The 21,401-nt window shown below is 52.0% G+C and overlaps 6 protein-coding genes across 10 annotated transcripts in view; 3 read left to right on the top strand and 3 right to left on the bottom strand.

Annotated features, from left to right (window-relative positions):
- The first annotated feature begins 13 nt into the window (after positions 1-13).
- Positions 14-4,283, top strand: LOC117650327. Of its 2 annotated transcripts, XM_034393684.1 has the most exons (10): positions 14-37; positions 438-509; positions 595-734; positions 819-1,203; positions 1,273-1,703; positions 1,801-1,857; positions 1,954-2,939; positions 3,023-3,381; positions 3,467-3,643; positions 3,837-4,283. In XM_034393684.1, exons 7-10 carry the CDS (start codon positions 2,596-2,598, stop codon positions 3,893-3,895), a joined length of 939 nt encoding a protein of 312 aa, XP_034249575.1. In that variant the 5' UTR covers positions 14-37; positions 438-509; positions 595-734; positions 819-1,203; positions 1,273-1,703; positions 1,801-1,857; positions 1,954-2,595; the 3' UTR covers positions 3,896-4,283. The 2 variants fall into 2 exon arrangements, with proteins under 2 accessions (XP_034249575.1, XP_034249574.1); XM_034393683.1 differs by having other exon boundaries at positions 595-1,203.
- On the bottom strand, positions 4,116-6,815 carry LOC117650328. 3 transcript variants are annotated; one of them, XM_034393687.1, is made up of 6 exons: positions 6,797-6,815; positions 5,960-6,239; positions 5,581-5,862; positions 5,359-5,499; positions 5,154-5,266; positions 4,116-5,060 (listed from the first exon to the last, which is right to left on the bottom strand). In XM_034393687.1, the coding sequence occupies exons 2-6, from the start codon at positions 6,218-6,220 to the stop codon at positions 5,045-5,047; spliced, it is 813 nt and encodes a 270-aa protein (XP_034249578.1). In that variant the 5' UTR covers positions 6,221-6,239; positions 6,797-6,815; the 3' UTR covers positions 4,116-5,044. The 3 variants fall into 3 exon arrangements, with proteins under 3 accessions (XP_034249578.1, XP_034249576.1, XP_034249577.1); XM_034393685.1 differs by lacking the exon at positions 6,797-6,815 and adding an exon at positions 6,586-6,678; XM_034393686.1 differs by lacking the exon at positions 6,797-6,815 and adding an exon at positions 6,531-6,611.
- A 67-nt stretch (positions 6,816-6,882) lies between these two features.
- On the top strand, positions 6,883-9,479 carry LOC117650324 (glucose-fructose oxidoreductase domain-containing protein 1). Its single transcript, XM_034393675.1, has one exon. It carries the CDS (start codon positions 7,099-7,101, stop codon positions 8,275-8,277), a length of 1,179 nt encoding a protein of 392 aa, XP_034249566.1. The 5' UTR covers positions 6,883-7,098; the 3' UTR covers positions 8,278-9,479.
- Positions 9,480-10,257: 778 nt separating this feature from the next.
- On the top strand, positions 10,258-12,331 carry LOC117650546 (endocuticle structural glycoprotein SgAbd-3-like). Its single transcript, XM_034394053.1, has 3 exons — positions 10,258-10,288; positions 11,324-11,454; positions 11,547-12,331. The coding sequence occupies exons 1-3, from the start codon at positions 10,280-10,282 to the stop codon at positions 11,818-11,820; spliced, it is 414 nt and encodes a 137-aa protein (XP_034249944.1). The 5' UTR covers positions 10,258-10,279; the 3' UTR covers positions 11,821-12,331.
- A 1,290-nt stretch (positions 12,332-13,621) lies between these two features.
- LOC117650551 (endocuticle structural glycoprotein SgAbd-3-like) lies at positions 13,622-15,047 on the bottom strand. The gene is made up of 3 exons (XM_034394060.1): positions 14,999-15,047; positions 14,745-14,875; positions 13,622-14,171 (listed from the first exon to the last, which is right to left on the bottom strand). Exons 1-3 carry the CDS (start codon positions 15,005-15,007, stop codon positions 13,904-13,906), a joined length of 408 nt encoding a protein of 135 aa, XP_034249951.1. The 5' UTR covers positions 15,008-15,047; the 3' UTR covers positions 13,622-13,903.
- A 2,243-nt stretch (positions 15,048-17,290) lies between these two features.
- The window catches only part of LOC117650835 (bromodomain-containing protein DDB_G0270170-like), a 60,079-nt gene continuing 55,968 nt past the window's right edge, over positions 17,291-21,401 (bottom strand). For both annotated transcript variants that reach the window (XM_034394437.1, XM_034394439.1), the window contains exon 4: positions 17,291-20,099. In XM_034394437.1, the coding sequence (XP_034250328.1) occupies positions 19,928-20,099 (172 nt within the window). In that variant the 3' untranslated portion in view covers positions 17,291-19,927. The remainder of the gene's footprint in view (positions 20,100-21,401) is intronic.

Here is a 21,401-nt window from a genome sequence, read left to right on the forward strand (position 1 = left end):
ATCACCATCACGGCGAGCCTGTGTGGCAGCACAGAGAGTAAGCTTAGTTTTCTACGCGTTTCCCTGTTGTGTCAGGCAGCGCCTCAAGTTTTATTCGACTTGGCGCCGCACACGCGAGAGGTTATGTTGCTTGACTTGCTGCAACACAAACCGTGAAAGTGTTTGCAGTTTTTGAACCGTAGCGGAGCCACAACAATGTAGGTGTTATTTTTTTGAAAAAGTTAGGTTATTTTTCGAGTGTTGGTGTCTCCTAAGGGTGGTTGTCACTATCACGGTTTTTAAAAATTTTGTCTCATACTGGATGGGGAATAAATGATTTCTACAGTCTCTTGTCAGACGCAACATTTAAAAATTACACATTGTCAATTTGTACCAAGCTTGTAATAAATGAACCCTAATTTTTACAACCCTTTGATATGTGAATTTCCTGTTCGCAGTTAGAACACCATCCGAAACCCATTTCATCATTAACTCCAAGATTGGCACTTGTTGATGCGACACTGTGAAGTGTGCGTACACTGACACTTATTGATCCTACAATCAAGGAACGTGCATCTTTTTCATTTCTAACGTAACCTTTCTATGCTGTTGCAGTACTTTGCCACCTTCGTCACCAACGCGTTACGGACGTTACGATCGTTATGATCCTGTATCCTTTTGCATGCGCGGTTTGGTGGAGGTCACTGGGATTTTGCTTGCTGGTTTGCTCTGACGGTCTGACGGCTGCTTGGGTTGTAAGCATGGCGTATTTCTAGTTCTGTCGGGTTGGACTCGCCCGCGGAGAATCGTGTTGCATTGGTCTTCGTTTTTGCTTTCAGGACTCGCGTCCGGGAGTGCAGTGTCTCAGCGGGAGTGCCCCGTCGTGTTCCTGGACGACGACGAGCCGGAGCCACGTCCGAGGCCTCTGCCGAGGTCCCCGCGGGTGTACCCTGGCCGCGCCGACGTGCCCTCGCCAGCGTACTCGCCGATCCTGGGCTCGAGCGGCGCCAGGCCCTGGCGGCGCGAGAACGAGGTGGTCCCGAGCCCCGCCTCCGCCTCCTCCGTGAGCAGCCCCAGCCCCGCGAAGAGCCGCTGCGCGGCCCGCGGGCCCCGCGTCGCCGAGGTGGAGCACGCGGAGCAGCCGCGGCCGGTCCGGGACTCCTCGCCCATCGAGCGCCCTGACAGTGAGGAGCTGAAGCGCGCGTGCACTCTGCGGCCAAGCATGTTCGTGTCTTTCTCTTTGTTCCTCGTGTTGTTGGTGCTAGAAACTCATTTTTCCACGTCCCTTTGCAGCTCGCCGCTCAGCATGACTGCCAGCCTTGCGTGCAGTGACCTCTCTATTTCCTCCGCCACCTTTGAGGATTTATTTGTGCTTCGGCAGAGCCTGGAGAGGCGGGCCAGCCTCGACAGCGTCATGTCACAAACTACCTTGCTGATGGACGAGGGTGCGAACGAGGACCAGGACCAGCCCGCCCAACCTCATGAGCCCTCGGTGCCTTCGATGCCTTTGGGGACGGCGACGGCGAGACCCGGCGAGGAAGGCGGTCGCGGTGTACGCGGGGATTCGTCCCCGAAGCAGGCAGCAGTCTCTGAGCCGTCGACCGACGATGTCGACGACGATGCCGACGACGAGGCCGACGACGAGGCCGACGACGTGGGTCACATGGACAGCAACCCCCTCGGCCCCCGTGAGAAACCACCGCCTCCCCCTCCGCCCGGCCAAGGTGAGCGTCGACCTACAGCTAAATCGTGTCATTCTTCTGGTCTTGTTGTGTCTTGCTTTTCTGATGTGTTTGTGTTTTTGACACGTCTGTTTCTTAGATTCTCCTCTCCCTCCATGCTGGGTGGTTTTAAAAAAGATTAGGATCAGGCAGTGAGGTAAAGTAATATAAGTCACAACTTTGCAGAGTGGAACGTAAATGGTCATCAAGTAAAACGCCTTTATCTACAATAACTCCTGTCCACTTTTTGCAGGTGTGGAAGAACTTATGGCGACATGGCGACAAGAAACGTTAAACCCCTTTCTACATTTTTTTATTTTTATTTGACTTGCACTGGTTGATGCTTTGATTCATCTTTTTTTAAAAATAAATCGTTTTACTGAAGTTTGGGCGGAATCCATGTTTCCTGGTTTCCTCATGCCCGCATGTCGTCTCATTATTATTAAAGAAGAAGATTGGTCATCCCCTTTGTTCCCCACACCAACACAAAACACATGCCCCCTCCTGCAATCCCATTCTATCCAACCTGTTGTGTTTTTGCTTTGAAACTAATCAATTTGTGCTTCTCTGCTTACAGCAGTGTTTTGTGAGATATCGTCAGAACAGCGCATTCTGGATCCATCGTGAGGACTTGACGCCCTGTATCCTTTTTCATGCACTGCCAACGCAATGAACTATGAACTTGATTCAATTGTTTGCGTGTCTATTGTCCTTAATACTTATTTGCCTTTCACATCACTGTGGGTGCCTTGGCCCCATTCGCATGACTGTAGCTTTTTTGCTGGGTTGGACTCACCTATGTAGGATGGTGCGCATTGATCATTGATCTTGTTTTGTTCCAGAGATCGTGTCCTGGAGAGCGGGTTCGCGGAGGACAGTGGCCCAGTTCAGCCTCATGGATGTCTTCCTGGCTTCCCCAGGGCTCCCCCAAGCCAAGTACCCGGTGACCGTCATCGACGAGGACCAGGACCAGGACGAAGCCTCGCCGCCGTCATCCCCGATCCTGGTGTCCACCAAGGGCCGAGGGTTCAAGAGGGGACGCCGCGTCGTGAACACCGCCCGACAGGGCCCCGCCGGCCCCGCGAGGGAGGATGCCCCCAGCTCCAGCTCCAGCGCCGTGGCCCCCGTCGAGGCTGTAGGCCAGGCGAGCCCAGCATGGTCGCAGCTCGCCCGCGTGGGCAGCGCCCTGAGCGACGAGGCCCCCGACGAGCCGGGGTGCCTGAGCGATAGGAACAGCAGGTTCATATGGGGTTTATACGTTTATTTGGGAAATCAATTGATTTGCACACATGTTTTGACCCACGCTTTTGTTGCCATTTCAGCATGATCGCCAGCCTCCCCTGCTGCGGCGCAAACGACCTGCCTATCGCCCCCAGCGCGCGGGCGGACTTGATGGAGCTGCCGCAGGGCCTGGACAGACAGAGGTCCGACAGTGTCATGTCTGACGAGACCGTGTTGGTGGACGGGCGGGAGCCCGCGAAGAGTGTGGCACCCGGGGCAGCAGCGGCAGCCAGGCCAAGGCCGTCCCCGCTCAAGGCGATGGCCCGGACGACCCCCGGTGGACATAGCGAGCGCCCGAGTCGCAGCCCGTCGGCGCGCTCAGAGGTAGTCGATCTAGAGGACCAGGACCCGGACCAGGACCCGGACCAGGACCCGGCCCACGAGGCTGCCAACTGCACCAGTGAGTTCTCTCTCCGCCCGAGGCCTTTCCGCCTCCTGAAAAGTGCGCTTTCGTACGTACTGTACCTGTGCGCTCTCCTCTTCAGGTGTGCCTGGTGTGCCGCTCTCTGCATCAGCAGTGGTACCGCCCCCTGCCGTGGCCTCTGCTTCACCTGCTGGAACACGTGCCGTTGAGGGCCGTGTCTGCGGGCCGTCCTCTCCAGGCACTCTCGACTGTACCCGCGGACCATCTCGCCCCTCTGAAGCTCCTGTGTCATCTCGAGGTCATTATTCACATTTTAATTCCTTTAAATCTTACCACCTTTGTAAAACTTGCTGTGGAAAGTATGTTGCACATTGTTTTCCTTCTCGATTGTTGCAAAGTAGCTGAGCAAAAGAAAGTTGTTGAGACATAAACTTTACACATCAACAAATGTTGTCACTCTAAGTTAATGTTTCTTGTTTTTCTTCTTTCAGTGACTTCCCTTCCCCCCTGCTGGGTACTGTTGGAGAGGATTAATCCAATTGGAAATTGATGTGCTCTTTGTGTGCTATGACTTGATTACTTTCTACTGCATTGCAAAAGTTTAATTTTTGAAAAATTGTTTTTATTTGATGTGTGTATGGCACTATAAATTCTTTCATGGAAAAATTACAAGCTTGAATAAAAGAAAATGTTCTTCAACTGTCCCTACTGTAAGAGATAGACTTTGGAACTAGGAGCCGAATATTCAACTTGTATCAAAGCAAGTGATGTATGCTGGGCGATTAAATTTCAAATATACTTACACACGTATGAAATGTAACTCATGCATCATAGCAAATGTGAACTATCAATTTTAGTACATATAAGATAAAATGTTGTAGATTTCAACATTACAATTATAACAGAAATAACTGCTAATAAACTGTGTAACACTTCAATTTGATCAAATATTGGCATCAAAGACACTAAGCGTATATTAAAATATTTCTAAAGAGAAAAGAGAAATTACATAGGTCCCAGTTATTTAAATTCATTGATCACAGCAATAGCAGTGGAGTCCTTCTTATCTTGAGCATCAATTCAATACTAAGACAAGAGAATTGCTGATACCGACATACTCCAAAAGAAGCATGCATACTATACATTGTGAACATACTAAATTGTAAGCAATACAGCTTGATTAACAAAGAATGGCAGTTTGTCATGAAAATTAAGTTTCAGGTTGTGGACCCAAATTCACAAAATTAAAGCCAAGGTACATAGGTACTGAAATTTTCAAAAATTAAGAAAGGAATAAATCACATGCAGGTTATTTTCTTATAAAAAAACATGGTATTTACAAACATCTAGAAAAATATCACTTTAAAATGCCACACGACCAGTGATTCACATAAATTAGGAATGGGATCTGTAAGGCGCAGTGCCTAGCAAGCCAGATTGCTTGCTTACAAAAGTAGAAAAGAGAGCTTTTCTGAGCCCAGCTGCTAGAACATAGTTACAAAGTAAATATTTAAGTAGCTTAGACAGTCTTCAGTCTTGAAAAGGTACAAGGTCAATAAAGGCATTGGATGAATATGACATTCCTTTTCTCCCAAAAGGAAAATAAGCTTATGTTTAAAAGGGTATTGCTAAGGACAAATACTAGTAAGCAAAATAATCAGGCATTGCAGTCAGTCAAACCATTCTTTCCCTATAAAAGTCAATCGCTGTCATCTCTGCAAATAAATAAATTAATAATGAATAAATATGGATAAGAAGAGTCAAAGAAACAATATCAAACAATATTGTATACTTCACCGCATACTTACACAGTTATTAGCTCTCTTTTGAACTTAACAATAGTTTCATTACGTTTTTGAGATTTGACCTCAACAGCAGCAGGATAGTACTGATCCTTATTGCTTAGTGTCCATCCTGAATACTGAAGAAAAGTGATATTGAAATTTGAATGATTTCGGTGACAGCAATTTAAGACTCAAATGAGCATCATCACAGGAAATTTAATGAGTTTACCGTTGAGGTGTTCTTATACATAATCTGTCCATCTTGATCAAAATGGACATATTTCTGAAGGAGAGCTTTGCCATCTATTTTCCATATAGCAGGGGTTGTAGTGGAGTGAAAATCAGATTTGATAACAACAAATGACCCAGACTGGAAAAAAGCATTCACAAATATTTGTAGAAGTAGAAACATGAGGCTTAAATCTATACTCTGTGTGTGTAGCGTACTTACTGAGAATTCATTCGGGAGCTTACTGACTGCAATGTCTTTCTTACTTTTCCTTTCCTTTGCTGGTATTTTTAAACGAGGTTTGGAATCAAAACTTTTAGCAGGAGTCAATGACTGATCTTTACTTTGCCGTAAGAGTAATGTATTTCTTCCTTTCTTTTTCCTTTTAATTTCCTTATCACTAAGGTCCTCTTCACTTTCAAGATTTTCCTCTTCATCACTTGTAGTAATAATTTCTGTCAGTTTTGGTTGCTTCCCTTGAAGTCTACTGGAACGCCTCCCAAGCTGATAGAATAAAAAGAAAACAAAGTCCAAGTTTTGATATTACGGTAAAATGTTTAGTTCACAATTAGATGCAATTTTGAAATTCATGCTTGCTTACAGGTGGCAGGCAATTTCTACTTTCTTGTAATGTCTTAGCATTCTTTTCTTCTTTGGAAGAAATAGTCTCACATTCAGCATTGCTATCAGTGCAAGATTCTTTACTATTTGGAGATGTTTCATTTGCTGAATGTTCTTCAGAAATAGGATTCTGTTCAGAGTCATTTGATTTATTACCGTTTGTCACTGTATTATGCTTGTTTGACTCTTCTCCACCAACTTTCTCATCATCCCCTGATGCTCCTCCACAGGCATCCTTCATTTTGTAGGTGAAGACAACTCTGCAAAACAAGGAACACACAATGAAGCTACGAAGACAGTTTACCTTCAGGTAAACGAACAAATATGAACTGATATTCCAAGCAAGGCCAAGATGCAGATAATGTCAACCACTACAAAACTTGATGATAAGAGTAAAGAATGAAGTTAACGAGTGAGGAAATTGCAACCACATTTTTTAACTCAAAACAATAGCACAGAATGGTAAGGGTTGTAGGTTGTAGCAACAAGTTTCTTTGATGGCTAGGAGTTAGCAGGCAAAGTTTCAAGAAGTTTTAAGAATAGGAATTTACAGTAGCGGTATCCGGTCTTGAGCTCACTACTATAAACCAAATGAACAAAAATTACCCGAAGACAAAACGAGTACCGGGCCAATCTTCACACATACAATAACAATAGCAAAAGCATAACATTACCGCTCACTGCTGCAAACCAAAATAAATGGATTCAAAGTGAAACTTGGTCTGAAACTGGAAGCTTGAAAGATGTCCAGCCCCCAACAAAATATAAAATGAAAAAAAGACTTTTGGTTTACAAAAATTAACGTGTTTAGGCGAACCTTTTTGTCAATCAAAAACGTTTTGTGGTTAGGGGCTTCAACTGTTGTGCGTGTGGCAGCTCTTTTAGGTTGGTGTAAAAACAACAAACGTATGAAAAATCTTCTTTCCATTTGCCATTTGCTCTCATTTTCTGTTTCTAGTAGAACCCTTTTAACCGATTCACATTTTAAGTGCAACAGTTGTGTTCGTGTATAATTTATGTTTTTAAGGGAAGTTCAAGATGTCAGTGAAATTTAACGGCGCAAGTTTGCTTGAATAATTGTGGCAATTATTACTGGGCTTTGTGTGACCAGACTGAAAAATGTTGCCTGGAATAGGTGTGTTTGGAACTGGAAATGTTGTGAGGGTGATGGTGCCATTCCTACGCGAGAAAGGGTTCAAGATAGAAGCCTTGTGGGGAAGAACATTAGCTGCCGCCCAGGAAGTTGCCTTAGAGCTTGAAATTCCCTTTTTTACGAACAAGATAGATGATGTGCTTCTGCGAAAAGATGTTGACCTTATTTTCATTATGTGCTCCCCAAATTTACACTCACAAATAGCTGTGAAGGCATTGGGCATTGGGAAACATGTCTTGTGTGATAAACCTGCTGGGCTCTGCCAGGGAGAGGCTTTGAAAATGGTGCGTGCATGTCAGTATTATCCTTCACTTATATCGATTGTTAACCATAGTTTGAGGTTTTTGCCTGCTTTTGTACACATGAGAAAATCCATTTGTGATGGCTTTCTGGGTAAAGACAGTGAAATTACTGTTTGTGACATTCGGGTTCAAATGGGAAGCCTTTTGCATTCGACCTACGATTGGCACTGTGATGACACCATGGGTGGAGGTATTCTGACGCTTGTTGGAAGTCATGTCATTGATTTAGTCACATATCTCACTGAACAAAAAGCTGTCCGAGTCCATGGTGTTGTCAGAACATTCACAAAGACCACTGCTAACATTAATGGAATCCGTCATATCTCCAGTCCAGATTTCTGCAGCTTTCAAATGGAGATGAGTGGTGGTACCTTGGTGACTGTCACTTTGAACAACCATTTACAAGGTTCATTCAGCCAAGAAGTCTTAGTTTGTGGTCAGCAAGGAAACTTAGTTGTCAGGGGAGGTGACTTGTATGGACAGAAGAACGGCTGCTCGAAAGAAGATGTGATTTATGTTGATGTTGAGGATCTTCAAAGGAGTGGAAACATAAATGCTACTGCTGCCAAGTCGATTCCTAGGCCCTACATAAAGGGACTTTTCAAAATGATTTGTGCCTTGAGGGAAGCCTTCCTCCCTGTTGAAGATAAACGAGGGTGGGTTAAGAATCCTGTAGCGCAGGCAGCAACATTTGAAGATGGATTGTATGTTCAAGCTGTCATTGATGCATTGCGGAAATCAAGTGCCAACAGAGAGTGGGTCAAGGTGAATATTATTACGGAAGAACCGGATCCAAATCCATTATTGAGTGCTGCTGTCAGGCGCAGTGCTATATCTATGTGAAGCTGTGCTTAGACTTTGCTCTCTACTCTCTATTGTAGCTTATTGCCTGTTCTGCTTTTTGTTCCGATTGATTTCGAAGAAATTATTAACACTGCACTTCTATTTTTGTACCAGTGATAGTTCCTGGTTTTATACTTTTCTAAGATCAATGCTCAGATCAAAATAATATTGTATTTTTGTTATTAGTATTACAGCATTTACTTTTCAAGGGAACTGAAGTGAGTTTGTAGTAGTAGCTCACTGGAACAAATCTCCTGTACTTAAAGTTACTAGTTCAGTCACTTATTGTTTTAATTATAATTGTTCACAGTATTTATTTTATTTATGAATATACCTCCCACTTAAAACTACCTTCAAAGAGAGAGCCAACTACTGTCTTTTGATGCCTCTCTTTTCCTTCTCTTCCTCATACTCTTCTTCTTACTGTCAAACCATTTTGATGTGTGTGTGTCAGTTGGATTCTTTTTGACCAGTCCAAAAAAAAACTTTGTGTTGTTCATAGTTTTAACTTTTACTCCTTTGAAACTGTTTGGAGCAATACAAGATCTCATTTTCTGGCTTGCATAAACTTTTTGAATTGACTTGACTTAAGTGTTTGCGATAGGAGCTTGCTTTGGTTGTAACAATGTTGTAACATATGTGATAACATGATCGTCATTCCTTATGTTTTATTAAACTTACATTGGGTTTAAATGTACCCACATATTTATTGTATGGGTAGAAGCACTGTTAAACAACAAGTTTTTTTATTTTGAACAAAATAGGTTCTCAAATTTGAAGCAAATTTTGAAAAGTAACAATCAAATTAGAGAAAAAGAAACGTTTGCTAGCATTACAAGTTTGTTTTGAAAGTCATGGGTAACACAAACCATCTATACTTTGCCTCTCTCATTTTTTATCCTTGATTTTCTCAGATTGTTGTGAGAGTTTTGTGAACGCCTAAACAAAAATTTGTTGTTCAATAGCTACTACTTTTTGAGAACTGCAAAAGTTTTTCTAAGATTACGTTGCATCAGATTTTATTTTACTCTTCTTTTTCCTTCTTTTATATCAAACTTTTTGTTGCATCATAAATTGTAACAGATCAAAGTAATATTTGTTATCTTCTTGGTTGTGATTTTTAATATATAAAAAAAATGTCTTTGTGATCTGTGATACCACTCTGCGCTTTTTTGTAATAAATTGTTATAGTGTCTCCAGTAGTTCTGCATTTGGAAAATTTAAAAAGACCCCTCCCCGCCTTCTCCCAATCAATTTTGAAATACCTGCAGCAAAGCTCCACTAATGCATAGTATGTTTCATGCTGGTCTTACATTTAGCTTGCATGATTTGCTTTCTGGAAAATTTGGGGGCCCCATCCTAAGTTCTGCTGGTTGTATGGTGGTGAGGCTATTGCATTAAAACCTGTATCATCTTCAAGCAATAGCACAATTAGAGTGAAAAGAAGAACAAACATTCTTGGACTCAATCTTAGTCTTTGTAATTATTGTTTGTTTCAGGTTGAATACATGACCTGGTGAAACTTCTTCATAGTAGATCTAAGAATAAAATTCAATATGATTCCAATTTAAAACTTATGAAAACATTTGCTTCTGGTGATTAAAGAAAAACTCGACGAGCTGTGTTTTCCTGTCTACCCACTTAATATTCCTCAAAGATTAAATGCATCGGCAAAGACCAACCGGGGGCAGCTCTTGGGGAGACAGGGACAGGCCTAGGCGACAGGACGGCTAGATGAACCACCCGTTGCACTGGATGGCTCGCGTGCCTCTTGACGGACACATGGCCACTACGATGGCCACGACGAGGCCGTTGCAGCTTGCGACTGCCGAGGCCCTTGCGTCGGATGGGACGACGTGGAGGGGGTGTTCCAGGTGGGACGGGAGGGGCGCTTGTAGCAGGGCGTGCGGTGGGGGAGGTGGGGTGTCGTGGGGTATATAAGGAGCCCCGCCGCCAGCTTGGGCCGGCTCGAACGTCTGTGCGGTCATTCCACATCCACATCATGAAGTCGGTGAGTATGCACTCAGCCCGAGCCGCGCAGCGCGCTATACTCGGTCGTCCAACGGCCCTCTCTCGTAGCTGTTGGGAAGTCCCTAGCATCAGCTCTAGGGGAGCTCTCCACTTCCGTAAATACGGTTTATTGTCTTTGAGAGCTGCGTTGCCGTTGTCGCATGCAAACCAATTGTCGTTTTCGTGGCAGTGACGACATCGCGGAGTGCGAGCTAAGCCGTACTTCGTGACGACGCCCATGGCGGTGGTCGCGACTCGCCTCCGGGGAGGGGGGGGGGGGAGGCCCCTTGTCCAGTGGCTTATTGGCGGAACGTTTCGCAAGCAGGACAGCAGCCTGGCACGTTGCACGTCTGGGTGTGTACGAACGCACCTGCCTGGCTAAGGAAAGTTCGGAAACACAGTAATTTCTGAACAGATTAAATTCAGAGAGGAGTATGCTGCCCGATTTGGGGTCAAGATTCCCGCTGCGAGCTGCTCCTGTTACCTAACAGCGCTCTATGGGGCCGGGCTGGTCCAAGGCCGGTGGGTAGGTGGTGCCCGGTGGTGCCCGTTCAGGTTCACTTCGCTTCAGCCCGTTGTGCCGCAGTGCCTCAGCCGGGCTGCTCCAGTTCATCGAACTTGCAATCCGAGCGGCTTCCTCCAGTCGCTAACTGCCCCAGGGCTGCAACATGCAGAGCGAACGCCGACGTTGGACTCGAATGGCGGGACTGCACCACTGCCAAATTTGATTGGCTGTGAGGATACCAGTGGAGCTTTGCTCCACTGGAGGGTCGATTCCTCTGACGGAGGTTAGCATCGCGGGGCTCGGCACCTCGGCGCTGCGCTCGGCCCCTCCTCACGGGTGACAAGAGGTGGATGACGTAAGACGCGGCCACTCGGTGCCGCGCCGAGCAGCACGGAGGTCCTCGCCCGCGGCTTGCCGGCGTGCCCCGCGGCGGGGGCGATGCACGGCGATGCACCTGGTGCGAATGCAAGCCATGCGCGGTACAGGCCGGGCCACAACCCACTCCCCGCTAAAAGTGACGCCTGTCCGCAGATGCTCGTGAGCGCCGCGGTGCTGGCCGTGCTGGCCGTCGTGGCGGCCCGCCCCCAGCAGCAGACGCCTCGGCCCGTCGCCATCTTGTCGCAGGACGCCGTGGTCAACGCCGACGGCTCCTTCCACTCCAGGTACGGGAAGCACACCCCTACAGGGCCCGCACTGCACCCCATGCGGCGTGGCGGCATGGCGGCCTGGCTAACTGACGGCTTGGTGTCTGCAGGTTCGAGACGGAGGACGGCGTCCGGCGCCAGGAGGTGGGGCAGCTGCGGCAGCTGGGAGGCAAGGACGTCGCCGAGGTGGTGCAGGGCCAGGTGCAGTACTCCGACCGCGAGGGCAACCAGTTCGACCTGAGGTTCACCGCCGACGAGAACGGCTACCACCCCGAGGGCTCCCACCTGCCCCAGTCGCCACCCATCCCCGCCGAGATCCAGCGCTCCATCGAGTACAACCTGTCGCACCCCGAGGAGGACGAGTCCCAGAAGTACACCTCGTGAGCAGCGCCAGCAGCGCGCCCGACGGCCGAGGACGGCCAGGGACGACCAGGGACGCGCGCGCGCCAAGGACACCTTGACACACTCAACGCGACGGAGAACCAAGAGTGACTCGGGCGACGCCTTGTCTACATCCTTGCCGACACCCTCGGCCCGGCCGCCTCGGTCGGCCCGGTTGCAAAAGGCAAAGCAAATCCCGGTTCTCAACGACCCTACTCCACGACGCACTCCATGACGTACGATCGACAGCGGCGCAGGCGAGGCGCAGGCGAGGCGCAGGCGGCCCGCGACAGCGCCGGGGACTGGCTGCTCGCGGCCCTGCGCCGCCCCGCGCGTCCGGGAGCACCACTTCACCATACCATCGAGCACCTTTCGCAAACCCCTTTCATCCGCCATCATCAGAAATACGGACCCCGCGGTCGGTGTTTTCCATACTTGTACAATATTTGTACGCGATCTGCACATCCTTCGAATATGTCCTCTTTGTGATGAAACATTAAACTTTAAGATCGTAGCGAGCATTGCTAATTCGAGTGCCCCGTCCTTCCATGGTCTGCCGGGTCTGCCACACCACGACACTGTATTATTCATTTCTCGTTAGCGCTGGCCGCGTGGGCAGACAGCCGAGTTTTGTGGACTCTCCGGAGTTTCCCGCCGACGGCGCACAGCACAGCACAGCACGGGGAGGGGAGGGGAGGGGAAGGCCCCTGCAGCGTAGGCAGCCGAGTCGCGCAGGGCAGCTTGGCGGGCCAGCATACGGCTCGTTGGTTGGGCGCTCTGCAGCGCGCTGCACCGCGAGCCGCAAGGAAGACACGCCGGTAGGCGCGGCGCAGTCAATCGCCTGGCGGACGGCGAAACCGTCGCAACACGCCGACTTCCTCAAGAACTTCCTCACCTTCCTTACATTGCCGCTGAGCGGCCCCACACGAACGAACACAGGCGTGCAGCGTTGGCATCAGCGGAGACAAATCAGGGCGGGGCCGCCGTGTGTCGCCTGTCTATTGATTATAGATTTGCCCCGTTTTGTCATAGTGTGCCGAAATTAATGGAGTGGTGACGTCAATGAAATCATATTGCCATACATTTTGGCTGGAAAAAGAAAACACTCTCCGCGCGCGCCCTCATTCACCTCCGATTCTTTAGTTTACAATTATTGAGCAATATTTTTATCGGTATAATTTGTTGGTATAAGGTGGAGGAGGTCTCATGATCTACTTCCTTAAAGTGTGTCAATGCGTTCGGATTTTTTTAAAACAACGTCTTTGGCAGATGAGAAATTGTCCTGTTTTTTCGTAGCAAGTTTTTTTTTCTTTTCCCTCCATATCAGTTTGTGTGACTGCACCGCCGAGTGAACTCATAAGAAGAAGATGGCCCGGTTTTGTTGCCGAAGGTGGACCAGCGCGCTCCGATCCCCCCCCCCCCCCCGGCCCCGCCCCTGTTTGTGGACTGGTCGCCTCTGGCCTTCGCCTTCGTCTCCTTAGCACTTTCCATCTCGCTGGCTGCGCTGGCGGCGCGGACCGGTTCTTCTTCTAAACTGGTAGCGCAGCGGCAGATGATACGCCCTGCCGCGTCATATGCGTCCCCACAATAATTAAACAAAAAATACTTTAAAAAAATAGGTAAAAAAAGTAGAGGCTCCAGATCGCACAAATAATAAATCTGGAGATGCTGACACCATCTTCTAAATTTAGCTTTGGCGCGTGTTTCGGTGTGTGGCGTCAAGGCCGGGCCGTTTGGACGCGGAGTGGTTCGATGCCCACCGCGGACTCGGCGTTGTGGGAGGAGTAAAAGGATGCCTCTGGCGGACTCGGGGTTTGTGCTTTTATTGCTCTGAGCGCGGCGGGAACCAGGGAACAGATCACAGATTGTTAACAAGGCCCTTCAAGAGGAACAAAGGACCGGGCCGCGTCGTGAAGAAGGGCAGGGTGCTATCGGACGGGTCAAGGACCACGCCTTCTCGCGTCTCCGCGTCCTCGGCACGGCCAGCTCGGAGAAGTCCTGCGAGTCCGCGAGGAGGTCGTAACGGGGGCTGTGCGGGCTGGGAGTTGTGTTGGGCTGGTCGTCGGGGTGGTTGTCGGGCGGCGCCTCACTGCCGCTGGCTGTCCCGGGGGTCCTCCTCCTCGGGGTGCGCCGCGTTCCACTCCAGGGCGCGCTGGATGGCTACGGGGATGGCGGGCACCAGGTCGCCGCTGGGGCGGTAGCCGTTCTCGTCGGCGGTGTAGGCCAGCTGGTGGGCGACGCCGTCGTTGTCCGTCCACGAGATCTGGCCCTGGATAGCCTCGCCCTGGTCGTTGGGGCCCAGCTGCTTCTGCACGCCCTGCTCGGAGCGGCTCTGGCCGTCACCGGTCTGGAAGCTGGAGTGGCAAAAGAACATGGACGCCCTTTTAATTCAGAATTCATAATTGTACTCCCGACGGAGTAACTTTCGGCGCGCTGCTGCTGCTCCCGCGCGCCTGCGCGGACGCCTGCTCTGCTCCAAGTTGGCGCCTCGCCGCCTTGCCGTCGTGCTTTCTTTGCACTGCCGTTCAACCGAACGGTACGGGACGATACAGCGCGGGGCTTTGCGTAACTTGACTGTGCAGCTCCCCTCTCTCCTCTCTCCCTGCCCCAGGCCATTCCGTCAGTCGCGAATTGGAATTGAATAGCAAGCAGAGAGAGACAGAGAGACAGAGGAGAGAGAGGGAGAGAGAGAGAGAGAGAGAGAGAGAGAGAGAGAGAGAGAGAGAGAGAGGGGGGGAGGGGGGTAAAACTGCTTGCAACACAATGCACGCTGTTGTGTATTGAACACACACGACGCACGCACACACACTTGGTGCTTGCCCACGCGGAAGACGAGATTTGCGCACATATTATGTCGCCGTACACTCCTAAAAGAATGAGTAGTCCTCTCTCTTCCATTCCGCCAGCGTGGTTCGTGTGTCATTTACCTGGAGGTGTGGGAGCCGTCGATGTTGAACTGGGAGTCCTGGGCCAGGATGGGCACGGGCGGCTTGTACTGGGGCTGCTGCTGGGGGCGGGCCAGGGCCACGGCCAGGAAGGCGCAGACGACGGCGATGACCTGCACAGGGAATCGGAATCTTGGGGTTCGCCCGGCCACTGTTTCGCTTTCGTTTACAGGCCAAACTGCTTCCTCGGATTGACCTCGCTGTGGCTTTCATCACTACTTCACCAGACGACTCACCAGCTTCATGGTTGCTTTCGTGTTGTGTGCTTCGTGTGTGTATACTGCCCGTTCCAGGCTGCCGGCATCTTATATAGGCGTCGTCGCCGGCCGGCCGAGCCGGGCGGCATGGGTTGGGACTTGCCGGGGCCAGGCGGGCCTGGCAGGGTGTGGAACACCGGTCGCGGGTCGCGCACCGGGAGAAGGTGGGAGAGGGGGGGGGGCATCTTCCAGCCAGACGCAGTTACTTCCGCACTGCCCTGCGAAGCTCGAAGCTCGAAAGCTCGAACTGCGCTTCGAAGCGCAGGGTGAACGGTGCAGCCATCACTCGCACTGGGGAGGGTGACAGTGGCACCCCCGCGGCACGCGAGGGCCCCGATGGTCCCCGATGGTCCCCTGGTCCCCGATGGTCCCCGATGGTCCTCGACGAGAGCCACTGGAACCGGGGACCGAGTCAGGCCGAGTGCCATTGTGCCGCCAGTGGCCAAAGCCAAAGCCCCCCGGCCATGCCCCGCGCCACTGGCCGCAGAGCGCCGAAGAGCAGTCCCGCGCGAGGCGCCGCGTTGCTGATTAAAATTAATTATCTGTCGGTCACATCCGAGTGTACGCACAAGTTGCGGCAGAACCGCACGGAACGTGACTTCATTTGGATTGTTGTCAATGGGGGCGCAAGCAGAGTAGAAAACCTAGCACGCCGAAATGTACATTACCGATGGAGTGGCACGGCAAAACCCCCACCACTGAAACGACTCATTAAAATATTCCGCACTTTGAAATGGAAATAGTGGGGAAAATTGGGTATGGGAAAGGTACGGAACTTCCAAACGGACCCTGCTGATAAATAAGTGACCAGGCATTTCCGTCTCTTTTCTGAACCATTTTCCACCAGTGTAGCGGGGGGGAGGGGGGGGCGTCACTCTCGACGCTTGCTGACCCCACACTCGTCTTGCAGCGCCGAATGACCCTAGCCGCTTGAAGACGGGCGGCGGCGAAAGTACCGACGCTAAAAAGAGCAGAAAGAAGCGTCGCGGCCGTCCCGGTGCGGCCGATTGTTTGCCGGCAGCGGCCTTGAGGCCTTGCCTGGCCTTGCCACTGGTTGTGCCCTTCCCGACCGCGAAGCGCGAAAGGCAAGGCCGGGCAAGGCGGAGGCGAGCCACTGCAGCCCAAGGCTGAAGGCGGCGGTCCGTGGATTGGGGATTCGGGGACCCAGGCTCCACGTTCCATTATTAACGGTCCAGTTTTGCGATTGGACGCGAGATGCCGCCGCGGGTGCCCCCCGCGTCCTTGGGGCCTCTGTGATAAATGGCTAATAAGGGTCTCGATAACAAAAGGCGGCAATCCTCCGGCCGCACTGCGCCGCGATGCCGCGATGGCCGCGATGCGCGTGCGGGGGCCGAGGGGCATTAGCGGGGGCTTTGCTTTCGCCGCGAGCGAGGGATGGGATCGCGGATGAGGGGATAATGAGTGGGGAGTGGGCGCGGCGACGTCCCATTTTGCGAAAATGGAGGGAAAATGCTGTTTTCCCGACGTTTCGCGTGGCCGGGTCCGAGAGGAGAACGCAGCGCGAACACACCACCACCGGCCCAGGAATTGATCCAGCGCTACCCCACGCGCCAAAGACGCTCCACTCCACTCTCCGCCGCGCGTGGGGTAGTGACAGCCCTGCTTTGGCCAAGGCTTCGCTTCGCCCGCGCTCTTCTTTGCCCCCTCGATGACCACGGCGCGGCCCTCGGCCGACGACCTGGACTTGCACGTGGCCGCGGGTCGCGGGATGAGCGTCCTGACGATACGGGCCCACTCCGTTTCGTCATGGAGCGGAGGATGCTTTTTAGTTTTTTTAGTTACTTCATTAATGCGTTCCCCCTGGCATGGCAGGCCCGGCGTTCCAGCACGGCCATAAACAAAGCGGAGGAACACCAAACTTTTGCCGCGCGAACAATACGGCCGGACAAGACCGCCTCGCCTCCGCGCGAAGCGCGAAGAGGAGCCCACCGGCCCAGCGGTCCAGTCCACCTGGCCGCCAGACCACGCCAGACCACGCCAGACCCGGGCCGGGGGTCGTAAGGTCAGCACGGCAGCGCGGCAGCGCGGCGCCGAGTGTTGGGCGGGCCGGGCCGCCTCGGCTGTCCGCGCAGCGAGCCAGACGGCCTCACCGCCGACAGTGGACTTATTATAACGACAGGCAAAGGCAAAAAGGAGGAAGCGCGGCCGGGCTGGGTTTGCGTCGTCTGCGTCGTCTGCGTCGTTTGCGTGGGACGGGACGGTCGAGGGACGAGCACTCTCACTGCCGGCCGAGGCCGAGGAACGACACGCTTTACTTGACCAAAAGCTTTATTGTTACATCTGTACAGAAAAATACATCGGAAGGACCGCTGTCACGCCAAACACAATATGGGCCGCTTTCCCCTAGAAGTAGTGAGGTGGCGCGCACACAGCGCTTCCGAGAACCATCCATCAATATCTGACGCGCGGGTCACTCGAACAGAGCAGCTGTAAGGTTGGGAGTCTTTTCGAAATGCGACATGGATTCAACAAAAGCATGGGTGCTGCCTTTAGTCAGCAGACAATAATTCTACAAGTATTGTACACAAGCATTGTACACAAGCATTTTGAGATTCCGTGAAGAGACCGGCAATAATAATTATTACTTTTGCGCTATCGGGAGAAGCAGTGCTAAAGGGACAATCACACTGACGGTTTGAAGCGGAGCTCGCTTTTGTCTGTAATGGCTACTGTATGTATCTCGTAAGAACTAACACAGGTATAGAGGATTTAAGATTATTTACAAAATCTCAATATGACATTGGCACGCTCGAATACTGCTTTTCGTTACGAAGTAAATGAGGCTTATGTACAGTAAGACAAATGTTTTCTTTTGCAGCATGCCGAATTTAATAAATAAAATGCATATTCATTTTAAACCCTACTTTAGTCAGGTTTTCTACAAGTGTAGTAATATGACAATGAATTCACGTCGTAACGGATTAAGAGAAAAGTCACATCTATTAAAATAACAAGATCCACAGAAAACTTTTTTCCTCAAGGAAATAGTAAATGATATGACAACCTAGTAAATAAAATAAATCTATAGCACGAAAACAGTTGATTGTGCCATTCACATTCTCCAACAACAAAGGATATGTTGCATCCAAATCGTTCCGAACAATGATAGTCCGTTTCCTGTCTCTGGAAGGTCCCAAAATAAGAATGACTTACATGACTACAGTTACACAGAATACTATCAACATCGACAGCAGAAAGTATGTCTGCTGATACATAATAGTTTGTCAACACGTGACTGATATCGCCATATTATTATAGCAAATTTCTAACAAAACAAGAATTTTTCTCATAAATTTCCACTAGAGGATAGAAACACCAAACAGGAAACGAGCGAGAGTACAACTTTTGTGTACCGTCGCGTAATAAGTTAATAAGTTACAGACTGTAGATGTGACACGTGCACAATCCCACACAATAGCATTCACAGCTGCGATTCACACGCACACATAAGACTCACACTCACTCAATCACACTCACACTCACTCACCCAATCACACGCACACGCACGCACCGCACACAGCACAATGTCGCCTTCCAAACTAAGGACTTGGTCCCAACAGTGACGGCGACTGTTGACGCGACTGCCTGCATGCCTGCCTGACAGCATCAAAGTCCTCGAGACTAAATGACACACACGACGCACGCCCCGCGAACATCTGCAAGGGAGGGAAGGCCCGCCGTCGTGGCCCTACACTAGAAGTAGGCCTATGTACAGAGGGAAGAGGAGAAGATCACACAAAAGGATTTGCGGCGCGGCGGCGGGCTGCAGTTGGATTCCGAACAGAGCGTGCCCAGCAAGCTTCGCCTCGCTCTGTCTCTCTCGGACCCATGCGGTGGCCCGGAGGGGTGCGAGAGGGACAGAGCGAAGAGGCCATGCTCTGAAGCAAGCGGCTGGGCGGGCCCACCACGCGCGTTGGGCGGCCTACCTGCCGGGCGGAGGCGCGAGTTTGCCTGTGGGCCTGTGGGCCTGTCGGCCTGTGGGCCTGTCGGCGGGCACGCCTCTGGACATGTTCGAACACTGAAAGTCCTCCAAAAAGTTTCGGATCAAACGCTACACGCTTGTCTCCTCTACATGACAGTTTCATAGACACCATCTGTGCTGAATTCAAGTGTGTCCGTTCGAAACGTGCCCACATGCGCAGTTCAGAACAGGTCTTCTGGCCAAAGCCAGCCCGAGCGCTTGAGCCCACCACCGCGGCCGCGGGCCCAGGAGAGCGAAGCCTAAGGCGAAGCCCCTCCTGGGCCCGGTGGGGAAACGCATGGTTACCCACGCTTTCCTTTTAAATAAATAGAAAGAAACAGCTAGAGGTACAAAAATATGTCTCGGTGGGAACAAAAACACCATTCAATAAACTTTGCATCTCGAAATGTACAGCATCCAAGGCGGTTCCTCGTTACCGGCATTTCTGCTTCGACGGGTCTCGCTTTGTCTTTACAGTCGTGCCATCTATCCTGCCGCACCCAAACCGCCTTCGATGCTCGCCTGTTGGCAAGCCTGTTGGCGAGCCTGTTGGCGCCTTACGCGGCCCGGCCGCGCCACTGCAGTGGACTGCAGTGGAACTGCAACGGAAGTGCAGGGTGGAGGGAAGGGGAGGGAGGGAGTGCCAGCCGGCGAGGAAAGCATTGTAGTTGGGCCGGAAGCCGGGCGAGGCGCTGGCTGTCGCCAAGTTTGGCTTGGCGCCACCGCGGACCGGCCCAGCTTCAGTAATAATTATCGTGGGCGCGCCATCTGGCGACAAGGGTCGAACTAGACAGTAATCATATTTACACAAGATTGATAGTACAATAAACTTCACAGAAACGCTCTAATACGAATAAATTGTTGACGTTGCTTTCGCATTGTACAACGGAAGGCCGCCGCACTTGTCAGTGGTGCGACGGTCTCGCCTACAGCAGCCGCTCCAGCTCCTCGCTGCACACCGTGTCCAGGCTGTCTTCCTCGTCCTCGTCGCAGGACGCGCGGCCCACGCTCAGCTCGTCGCCGGACCAGTGCTCGAACTCTTCCTTGTGGTGCTCCAGGGCCATCAAGGAGGGGAACAGGCTGTCACACGCGTTGCACCTGCGACAAGGGAAGTGAAACTGTTAACATCCGGGAGTACACTGTTGACACCCGCGCCGCGGCCGGCCGTCTCCGACAGGGCCGTCCCAACCCTTTCCCGGGGCCCAGACGGTCCCGAGGGACGACACGGCGACACGGCCCGGCCCGCCTCTGTCCGATATTGCCGATCAGCATTTTCTCGCCGAACCCCATCCTCTCCTCCGCAGGGTGCACGTCGCACCCGCCGGCGCAGCAGCAGCGCCCGCGAAAGGGCCTCGAGACCCTCGTGCAGCCCGGCCCACGCTCCGGTGCACGCACGAGGACCTGCCTGCTGCAAGCCGCGGCGCAGCAAGCGAAGCATGGCATGCAGCAAGCAGTTAGGCCCCTCCATCAAAGCACCCTCCGCGATGCGATGCCGCAGCGACCGCCACAACACGCGCATTCCCCCCGAATTCCCGCGAATTCCGGTGCATGCCTGTCCCACCGCCCCGCACCGCCCGCGGCCCTGGCGCCCCCGCCAGCCCCTCGGGACGGGGACGGGGGCAGCCCAGCTCGCTGCGTTGACAAAAGCGCGACGGTCGGCTCCTCGCATGAAGCGGATGGGAGGGTGACCTGCACTCGAGTCGACCCGGGCCGAGGTCGGGGTGACTGGGACCTTGGCCGCCCCCGCCCGCACGGCGCACGGCCCCACAAGATGGGTTGTCCAGGCCGTCCGGCAAGTTTTATGTGGGGCGATTCGCCCTAGCCTCCGCCCACAGCCCTCTGTCCTCCACCTGGCCGGGCCTGTCACCGATAGCGTGCGTGCCTCACCCCACCAAGGACACGCGGAAACGATCGTACTCGAGTATCGAAGATATCGAGAAATCCGGGCAAAGTAGCAAGCAATCCACCGAAAATGAAAACCGTCCCGGAAACCAAGGACGTTCGGCTGGCGAGCGCGCCGCTCGATCTTCTCCCCGTCGGCCCTGCCACAGTGTGGCCGCCTGGGCCCCTGCTCGCTGACATTTGCTGCGCCTCCCTTCAGCCTTTCGGCGCGCCCTTCACCCCGCCTGCATGCACATGAGCCCCGCCCGCCCCACCCACCCCGCCGCGCCGGAAGGCCGAGGCGCCGAGGCCCGTCCTCAGCATATCCAATCCATGGCTTGTCCGTGCTCCCTACTCCCTCTTGCCGCGCTCTGCGAGACGCCAAGAAGACACGTACAGTGGCCGCCCCCGTGTCTGATTCGGATCCCCCCCCCGCCTCGCCTGCCGTGTCACCCCGCATCCGGGTTGCGGGGTGTCCACCCCGAGTCCGCCCTGTGTTGCCAGTGTGCACTCGGCGTT

Source organism: Thrips palmi, unplaced genomic scaffold (genome assembly GCF_012932325.1).
Source record: "Thrips palmi isolate BJ-2018 unplaced genomic scaffold, TpBJ-2018v1 HiC_scaffold_5, whole genome shotgun sequence".
Classification (NCBI taxonomy): Eukaryota; Metazoa; Arthropoda; class Insecta; order Thysanoptera; family Thripidae; genus Thrips; species Thrips palmi.

Bases quoted from the DNA above. Each gene is read 5' to 3' on its own strand.
- LOC117650327 (XM_034393683.1), top strand. From the start codon at position 2,596: ATGGATGTCTTCCTGGCTTCCCCAGGGCTCCCCCAAGCCAAGTACCCG. The intron at 2,940-3,022 runs GTTCATATGGGG...TTGCCATTTCAG, and splicing joins CTGAGCGATAGGAACAGCAG to CATGATCGCCAGCCTCCCCT. The intron at 3,644-3,836 runs GTCATTATTCAC...TTCTTCTTTCAG, and splicing joins AGCTCCTGTGTCATCTCGAG to TGACTTCCCTTCCCCCCTGC.
- LOC117650328 (XM_034393685.1), bottom strand. From the start codon at position 6,650: ATGTTATGCTTTTGCTATTGTTATTGTATGTGTGAAGATTGGCCCGGT. The intron at 6,240-6,585 runs GTAATTTTTGTT...CTTGTTTTGCAG, and splicing joins GGTACTCGTTTTGTCTTCGG to AGTTGTCTTCACCTACAAAA. The intron at 5,500-5,580 runs GTAAGTACGCTA...GCTTTTTTCCAG, and splicing joins AGCTCCCGAATGAATTCTCA to TCTGGGTCATTTGTTGTTAT.
- LOC117650324 (XM_034393675.1), top strand. From the start codon at position 7,099: ATGTTGCCTGGAATAGGTGTGTTTGGAACTGGAAATGTTGTGAGGGTG.
- LOC117650546 (XM_034394053.1), top strand. The intron at 11,455-11,546 runs GTACGGGAAGCA...TGGTGTCTGCAG, and splicing joins GACGGCTCCTTCCACTCCAG to GTTCGAGACGGAGGACGGCG.
- LOC117650551 (XM_034394060.1), bottom strand. The intron at 14,172-14,744 runs GTAAATGACACA...TTGCCACTCCAG, and splicing joins GACGGCTCCCACACCTCCAG to CTTCCAGACCGGTGACGGCC.